This window comes from Haliotis rubra, unplaced genomic scaffold (genome assembly GCF_003918875.1).
Source record: "Haliotis rubra isolate DU_JTF1 unplaced genomic scaffold, ASM391887v1 Scf387, whole genome shotgun sequence".
In the NCBI taxonomy this organism is placed as follows: Eukaryota; Metazoa; Mollusca; class Gastropoda; order Lepetellida; family Haliotidae; genus Haliotis; species Haliotis rubra.
In genome coordinates this window covers 852,747-862,521 of record NW_025767065.1, presented here as the reverse complement: position 1 = coordinate 862,521, position 9,775 = coordinate 852,747, and the positions used below count along the sequence as shown (strand labels likewise).

General features: G+C 41.0%; 1 protein-coding gene across 1 annotated transcript; it reads right to left on the bottom strand.

Annotated features, from left to right (window-relative positions):
* Window positions 1-4,960: 4,960 nt before the first annotated feature.
* Window positions 4,961-9,711, bottom strand: LOC124286593. The gene is made up of 4 exons (XM_046722966.1): window positions 9,475-9,711; window positions 8,308-8,365; window positions 7,821-7,926; window positions 4,961-6,709 (listed from the first exon to the last, which is right to left on the bottom strand). Exons 1-4 carry the CDS (start codon window positions 9,525-9,527, stop codon window positions 6,432-6,434), a joined length of 495 nt encoding a protein of 164 aa, XP_046578922.1. The 5' UTR covers window positions 9,528-9,711; the 3' UTR covers window positions 4,961-6,431.
* Between the last annotated feature and the right edge of the window lie 64 nt (window positions 9,712-9,775).

The window sequence follows — 9,775 nt, the reverse complement described above, 5'->3', positions numbered from 1 at the left end:
GGCGTCGATTTGAGCATTGGCAACGACGGCACAGACAGCAACACAGACGAAGAGGAGGATCAGTTTCATGTTGAAGCTGGATTTCGAAACAAAAATAAAACCATGGATTCTTGACTTTTATTTTTGAAATATTCCATAAAACAATTATATTGTCTTGATACAGGTACCAATTTATCCCCATAAAGATCAGGGTGAACTGGCCCTCAGCAGACCATATCTGACATTAAAGGCGACTTTTCTTTCTATTTGTTCTATTTAACTTCGCACTCAGCAATACTCCAGCTGTATGTCGGCGGTCTGTAAAATAATCTAATCTGGGTCAGACAATCCAGTGATCAACAACATGAGCATCGATCTGCGCAATTGGGATACGATGACATGTGTCAGCCAAATCAGCGAGAATGACAACCCGATTCTGTTAGTCGTATCTTACGACAAGCATTGGCTACTGAGGACCAATTCTAATCCGGATCTTCACGGGTCTTAAAGGCGACTGTCGGGCGACTGTCAGTCGTGCTGACATGGTTGATGCACGTCGCTGTGTTTCTTTTGCTGATGTCAGTTAGTGAACTGCCTGGTCTAGACTCGACTATATACAGCTGTTTAAGAAAGGGGAGGGGGAAGGGGTGTGCATCAGTTCGTTTTCACCTGAGACCAATTAGTCGTAATTTGATAAACTTCCATGACAAAAGTGGGGTTGCAGGGGGCCCTCTGGTTCCGCCCATGTTATAATGCTAGACTATTACCGAGTGTGGCGTTAAAAAGCAAACACAAAATGTCCTAATGTATCAATCAGAACTTTACTTCAACTTAGCGGAATAGGATTAAACATCTATCGCGATCAGTACAAAAATTAAGGGGAGTGGGGGAGAGAATGTTTTATTTAAGGCTCAGGGACCGTGTGGAAGCCTAGTGGATAAAGCGTTCGCACGTCACGGCACAGACCCGGGTTCGATTCCGCACATGGGTATAACTTGTGAAGTCCATTTCTGGTGTCCTCCACCGTGATATTGCTGGAATATTGCTAAAAGCGGTGTAAAACTAAAGTCACTCACTCTACGACATGTGACACATTTCGTGTTGCTCCCTCCCTTCCACAATACTGCTGAAATCATTATAGAACTTTCTGTATAATGCATCTCACTTACTCAGTGAAATAAATACATTGCTATTCGAGGGTAATTGTCTCTTTCCAATCGATGAATACCTCACCACATCTTTGCCCTGTCGATTTTTAGAATATTTATTCATGATTTAATCATTCGTACCTTTCAAGGATACAACGCTAAACCTAAGCAATACAAAACACATGTTTAATTCATGGCTTAAATCACGGTACATGGCTTAAAACACTCGATTTACTGGAAAGGGAAAAAAATGTGTACATACCTTCTCAGTAAAACAACCTTATGTTGTAAGACAGATAATAGCTGTTAGATCTATTTTTATATAAGAAATCCTGATAGTGATGGAACGCGATACCATGGCAACAGATCATGGGAAGGGAGCACCTGCATATTCAAATATTGTCACGCGAATTCCAGTGTATGTGTTGCTGTGAAAGGTATATATTCGGCTTGACCTTCACGTGAACTGTCACCTCATGTAGCCTAATGTCACAGAGGACATACGACATGTTTTTCTGTTATTTCTGAACACCAGTTCTATTTTCGTGTTTCTGGTTAGATATAATGGTGTGACCCCGTCACACACGTGTGCATGAAGCTCAAATGAGCCTACGTGAATTTGTGCCACAAAGGTTTGTTCTTGTGGTTTTATTTCTACAAAAAATAGTTGTGTTTTTAATATTGTATGAACATCTATCACTGTTACATTACCAGACCGTCCGTATTTAGGACTGACTGACTGACTGAGTTTGGTTTTACGCCGCTTTCAGCAATATTCCAGCAACATCACGGCGGGGGACACCAGAAATGGGCTCCACACATTTTACCCATGTGGGGATTCGAACCCGGGTCTTCGGTGTGACGAGCCAAAGCTTTAACCACTAGGCTACCCCACCGCCCCCGTATTTAGGAACAGGTGTTTGCATTAAAACTGACGAAGAGAATTGGAAATCCATGAAGATCGAAGAGAATTGGAAATCCATGAAGATCCGGGTTAAATTGGTATTTAGCAACGCACGCTAAACACGGACGGGTTGTCCATATGTGACATATTCCCAAACGTGGGGTTAAAAGACTATCAAAGTCTTGATATATTGTGAGTGAGTTTAGTTTTACGCCGCTTCTAGCAATATCACGGCAGGGGAACCAGGAATGGACTTCACACATTGTAACCAAATGGGGAATCGAACCCGGGTCTTCGGCATGACGAGCGAATGCCTTAACCCCACCGCACCATCATAAGAAAAACCTCTTGCCTCGACAACAGTCCCATATCCTGAGTCCTTCGCCGTAATATTGCTCGAAATGTATTTAAAGAGGCATATTATCAAACTAACTACTCAAATTCAACTGAAGATTAGCTGATATCCCGATGGAGTAAACGTATGCTTGGTAAAGGTCACACAACATATTTTCTATAGTCGCTGTGGTTTTATACACAAAAGCAGATTTTCTATTGTCATATAGGTGTTATTTTTTTAACATATATTCGACAGCCTATATCCTATAGTGGTTGTAATTTTGTTGTATATGCAAAGCAGCATAGATCCTATAGTAGTTGAATAAAATATATAGTCTTCTACATTTTCTATACGAGGATTCCGCATTTTTTCTGAACTTTGCTAAAATGTTATCAGTATGTCGAGGTGAGTGCGTGCGGATTTCATGAACTGTTTTCAGTTTTTCCATGCCGTTTTACTGAGCTACGTGATATAAGTTTCGAAAATTACTAATGAGATAAAACACTTTTTTTTCACATTGGATCTTACTCAAGTTAACGTCATGATACCAGCTACTGACAGCTACGTTAAGTAACAGTGACTGGGTTCAGTCTTGTGTTGAGAAACCACAGGTTTTGCAAGTGCCCTGGTTAACTGTCACTTATGCGCAATCACAGCCATCGGGTGACTTCGTGTCGTTACCCTCTGTGGTTTTTCACTTCAAACTTAGCTCACCTGACCCAACATTTGAACGATATAACAGAGAGTGGATGTTGTTATCGCCGCGTCAGCAATAATGCAGATAACGTAGCAATAACGTGCTCACTTTACCGACTGCCGGAAGATATTCGGCATGTCTCGGAATAACACGAGCAGTCACGAATGTCTTTTATGCTTTATTTACTTAAATAAAATGTATCAAGCAACACTTGTATGCTGAGGTGAGCTTCGATTGGAAAGGTCAAGTCGCATGGTGCGATAAGGTTACATTCTTCTTGTCAGCTGTAACTGATAATTATACAAGTTGGAGAAAACTCTTCAAAATTTGTGATAAATATCAATATTTTTGTCATTTCAATGCTCACTTAGGACTTTCAGATTTATGGATAAAGGTTAAGTTGTCTGAGAAAATATTTGTCATAAAAGTGCCACATGGTTGTAATCAGACAATAATCATATTTCGTTATTTACATGTTTATGTAAAAATATAAATAAAATCAGGACTCGGTGAGACTTGGGAGCAGTTACAAGTGATGTGTGTAGGTCAGGAAAGTGAAATCGGGTTAACGTCGAGTTCAGGATTATTGTACTTGTGTATGAGGCTGCTTGCCGAATGCCGGTTTCATAACGCTACCACATGAGGTACCATGCCGCTATATACCTGAAATAAGGCTGGTATATATGTTATATTTGGGAATACACTTTCTTAGTAAAGTACAGATTCTAGTACTTTTGTTGGGTTGAGTCTCATCCGGGATTCGAACCCACACCCTCAGAGTCAGACAGTTTAGACGTGACAGTAAAGTTATTTAATTTCCTGTTTAGTTTCTTTGACAGACAAATGAAACATCTATCATAGCAAAATACTACGGTCTGTTTATCGGGTTACCAGCAGTGAAACGTACAAACTGATGGTTTGGTGTGTATTCTCCATTTGTTGCGACAGTCACGTACATTTCAAAATGAACAATCAGTTGCATATATTTCACGTATTCCCGACATTTGGCAGATGTGTGCTGTTTAAATCTGTAGTAGGGTTAGTGACATGTAACGTATGTTATATTTCGGATTACACTTTTTCAGTAAAGTACAGATTCTTTTACTGTTGTTGGGTTGAGTCTCATCCGGGATTCGAACCCACACCCTCACAGTCAGGCACCTAATCGCCAGCACACAAAGTCAGCCGCCTTACCCGCTCAGCCACCTCGGCTTCCACGGTAAGACTCACTAACCATGCCTCAGAATAATGTGGATACCCAGATGTTGTGAGTTGTGTCTCAGACCTTCCGGCCCGGGTTAGTATAGTGGTCTGTAGCAACCCATGCTTGTCGTAAAAGGCGACTAATGGGACTGATTCATGTCTTTGTATCCCAGTGACGTAGATGTATGCACATGCTGCCATTCATTGGATTGTCTGGTCTAGACAAGATTATCTACAGACCGCCGTCATATAGCTGGAACATTGCCGAGATGTACACTCATATGATTAATCTACACACAGATTGTGTTTGTTTCCTTTTAAAGCCACACTTAGTTTATATGAATTTGACCCGTAAATAATCGAGTCTCGACCACATAATCCAGTGATTGATATGACGAGGAACCGTTCGAGTACAATGCCACGTGACTCCCCGATGCTTGCAGTCGTCCCTAACAAGACTGACTGACAGAGTTTGGTTTAGGCTTTAGCAATATTCCAGCAACATCACGGCGGGGACACCAGAAATGGGCTTCACACATTATACCCATGTGGGGATTCGAACACGAAATAACGCTTTAACCACTAAGGCTACCCCACCGCCCCTCGTCCCTAACAAGCTTCATTGCATGATAAGAACTATTTCCAATCTGCATTCCCACTGTGAGGTAAACAGAAATATACACGAGCATATATTACAGATAAAATAATTTTATACTCTTCAAATTCTTAAATATAATAGATATACTTTATTTGAAATGATCAAGATCCAAGGATGAATCCAACAAAATAGTTCACATCGAATATACGAAACAGTGTAGAGATCAATAGATATCAACTATAGATACCTTATTTGTCAGTTACATCAATATATGTAATTAATAACTGGGGATGTCAAGCATGGCTTACTGAATATTAATAAGAATAAGTGTCAGCGACGAATATCACATTGATAAGAAATCGATTCCAGTCGATAAGTATAACATACCACGCAATTGAGAGCAATCATAAACAGAAAACTTACACATATAACAATCATGCAGGCCATTGAGAATGGAGAACTCTACAAGTCGCGAGACGGAGTAGTCCTCGATTATCCAGCTTAATGGAATCCAGGTAAAATATTACACTGTATAATCGAGGATGGTCGTTATTTTGGAACTCGCGTTTCTGACCTTATTTGTCAGATATATAAACGTGTATCAATGCACATTCTTGACACCGGGTGTTCTAATAGATGTATGGTCTTTTATGTTTGACACACCGTACGTATACGTACACGAAATATAAGTGTGTTGCAAAAGACCATGATGCCGTTGCACAAAGCGATCTTAGCACTCAGGACACCATAACTCTCATACCTTAACATAGACTTGCGTTAGTCTTAGTTGTACAACGGCACCCATGTTATTAGAAACTGGTGTGAGAATAATCTCAGTGATTAAAAGCAACCATGCAAATGTCAGATTAATGTAACTGTTGGCCAATATATTGTCTTGAACTCCAATCACTGATAGTAAAACGATTTAAGCCACATGCATGCATTCATAGTTGTCAAAGTGAAAACATGTTCAAAACATGCGACGATTTTAAAAAAAAACCCAAAGTCGTTGATATATTGTTATGATTACAACGCCTTTTTATCCATAAAATATAAAAAGTCGGAGGTATTGAATGACGGTCACGTGTTCATTATACCATGCATATTTTACTTCAAATATGTTTCACTGTTATAAGATTCTAATATTGCCTGTTGTTAAGAACATCCTTTTGACATTCGTCACCACTCGTCTCTTTCCGTATTGTGAATGTCCCGGGATTACAAGAGTGGATACGAATGGTCCAATTGGGTGAACTGCAGCTAATAGCAACGGACAGACACCAAGACGTATTGTGTGTATGTAGGGAACTCCTTCAACTTTGAAGAGTTTTTGATGCGAAAATTACAATTTCAGTGCGCTCAGTAATATAGGTTTTTATAGGTATCGGATAAAGCTGAACGAACCAAGTGCTGTTTGTCCTGAACAAGCCGAAGAACGCTTTTCACATAAACGGGCGAGTGGTGACGATTGGTGTCTGCTATTTGTAAACAATTCCGGAAGAAGCCGAATGTAGACCCTGTAGGTTACGGAGAGTAGCGAGTTGTGACGAATGACGTTTTTCACTTTAGTTGTAATATCCACTGTATCGGACGGGTGGGAAGTGGTTGAATCGGGTGGGTTCCTCGTAATGGGGTGGGTGGTACAGGCCCCACTTAGGGGGAGGAACTTCCATGGGGAAGGGTTTGGGAAAGGTCACGGTGCCCTGGAACCCCTTGTTGTGTGACATGGGCTTGATGACGTCTTTCATCATCACCTCGTTGGTGTAGGGGACGAAGTCGTCGTGTGTCCGACTGGTGGGCTTGGAGGGGCGTTCGTAGTGCCAGTTGATGTTCTTGTAGTCGGCTGGAAAACAATGGTGACAGGAATGAGTGCTCAAGTTCGATTAACTGGAGTCTAACTTTTTATGAAAACCCTGAAGTGGCGATGGTGATCGAACTTGACCACTTTGTGTGTGGTGCTGAAAGTACCGTATTTCCTCTATTAAACGCCGGGTCTCTAATAACCGCCGGGCCTCTAACAACCGCCGGGGATAAAGCAGTGCTTTAAGAAATAAGCGCCGGTCCTCTAATAAGCGCCGGGTATAGACCTTTGCATTTTTTTGCAAACGTATTCTCCCTTGGTCTTAAAATAAATATATTAAGGAAAGGTCCCTTAAATCATAACTTCATGTACACATCCCCGCTTTTAAAAATACAGGGTATTTTAATAAGGGCCGGGCCTCTAATAAGCGCCGGGTCTGGAGGTCCGTTGAAAAAATAAGCGGGGGCGCTTATTAGAGGAAATACGGTAAGTTTAGCTTTACGCCGCCCTCAGCAAAATTCCAGAAATGTACTACACACATTGTACCCATGTGGAGAAGAGAACCTGGGTCTATTGCTTTAACGCTTTAACCACTAGGCTACCCACCGTCCCTGTGCTGACCATGACCAAGTTAGGTAAGTAAGTGAGCTATTTGCCGCCTTGAAGACTCGTGCCGCCCCTCGACATAACTATAATGTATCTGAGCGCTGTTTCTTCTTTGCGCGAACCGATATGGCTGAAATACTGCCATGTGACTCAAACCTTTCTCACTCACTCCTTGTGCGAACACTACTATTTGAGTGATAAAGAAGCAATCTGTCCAGTGCTCAAACAGAGCATCTATCATGGAAGAAAGAGTTTCGATGCAATCAGAATTATTGAAAATGTTTTCCCAAAATTTAACAAATAATAATACATAATTATGTACGTAGTGGAACAACGTTAACATTAAATATATTATTTGGATTACTGTAATCCCTAGCTGTACAAAAACAAATTGGTATTTTTATGACCTATCTTGCATTACAGGATTAGCCTACATTACATCACAATCCTTATTGGGCCGACTGCTTGTATCGATGACAAAACATATATAGACAGGACAACGATTTAGCTGGATGTCAGTGTATATTAATGTCCACCAATGCCCTACCTCTCCTCACTGTATCCCTCCGCCGGTTGTACCAGTCTGGATGTTGTGACGTAGCACGACGTGCGTACCAGTCTGGGTGCTCCGCGCTCCACTTCCGCCATCCTGCCTGTTTTGTTGAAGGAAAGTAATGTATAACACATGAAACAAGGCTTTTGAAAAGGTTTCAGGACTGTTGGCCCTCAAATACAATTCTGTCGGTAGAGGTCGAACATTAAAATAATCATCAAAATAGTTGTAGTACGTTACTATGTATCTGTGTTGATAGCGAGAGTAAATGAGTTTTCTCGTACATTTTACGTATTTCCGGAATGAAGAAAACCTGCTGTTTTTACTTTTCAATATTCACATTCACATTTTGGGGAGATGGCTGATTCGTAAACTATGTTTTTAAAGCCTGTCCTTTAAGAGGCAAAAGAAAAGGTTTCATTGTATACTTGGGACTACATGTGATGGAGTTAAACTTTTCTAAACGTTTCATCTCACTCACGTGGGCAACATCAGGAGAGCTGCAGTGATAAGGGTTCCATTCGTGCAACTTGGGTTGCCTGAAACAACAAAAACATCCCCTTATAAAGATATGAACCCAGTCAGACGAACAACATTATATGGAGAAAACACTTCAATGCTAGATCTTTCAATGTTAAAGGATGTGATTCCTTATGAGAAAAGCGTGCAGCAATCGGAACCTTCCAGAGGGCTATTATTTACGATAAAGTCTTGAAACGCCGTAGAATCGTGTGCTGTTTGTTACACGTTGTACTCAACATTTGCAGCTATATGGCTTTTTGTGTAGCTTATTAAGTTGCATATATACTCATGCCAATAATGGTTGTCACCCCTTCAATTGTATTAATAGGCTGGGAGTGATAACCATTATTGGCATGAGTATAAGATGTAAGCAGGTATTATATGACCTTTGTATTTTAGGACAAAATAGAGATTCTAGTATTTTTGACCGTAACATGACTGTATTGTAGTAATTTATGTACCTCCGTAGAACAAAATGGTTGAACCCCATACACCCTTAAAATCATTATCATCATCACACACACGCGCGCGTCACACCCTTCCCCTAGCCATAAATTATGAAAGGTCCCTAATTACTGTCTATCGGGTCTTATTCGCATTCCTGTGAGATAAGCCGTTTATTTAGATAGCGTACGTGTAAAAACGGTTCTGAGACATGGCATTCAAATACAACTGACTGACTGACTGAGTTTAGTTTTACGCCGCTTTTATTTAGATATCACGGCGGGGACGTGTAAAATGGTTCTGGGACAAGGCATGTGAAATCGAACCATGTTTTCCATTTTTCCAACGCTTTAAACCACTAGGCTACCCCACCGGCCCCTTTCGAATACAATGTTTTTCTCCGTTTTTCTTCTTTAAACCGGCGGCGTGTAACTTTTCGAGTCTTCAGCAGCGTCCTACGCCGTAAACTGACAATCCGATCCGTAGTCGCAGTTTACCGGGGTCAGTGTGGCCTGGACATATAAAGGGTGCACTAAAATATCCCGTCATTGGAGATAGGTTCTCATAGGGGTATCGACATGACAACCAGAAATGTGTATTACACATGTTTCATTGTACCGGACACACTGACAAAGAAATATTTTTTCTCAAAATTATGATTAAACAACAGCAATAAACATACCATAATTTGGGTAATTTGGCGGGTGTAGACAGGAACTGTTGTGAGGCGGCCATACTTAGACCTCGGATGTGTCGCTTGTCAACAAAACGGGACAGGTGCGTTGGATGATGGAACAGTTCATCAGATGTAAAGTATCGGATTATGATACCTTATTGATGGATGAGTTAAAACATCAACCATTAATACAGAGCGATCGTTATACAGTACATGATAGGCATTCAACCCGCCTCGACGCCTTGCAGGGCTGTAAGCGGCCGTGTTTATGTATCGACGTCGCCATGGCAGCACGTTGCTAGCCCCT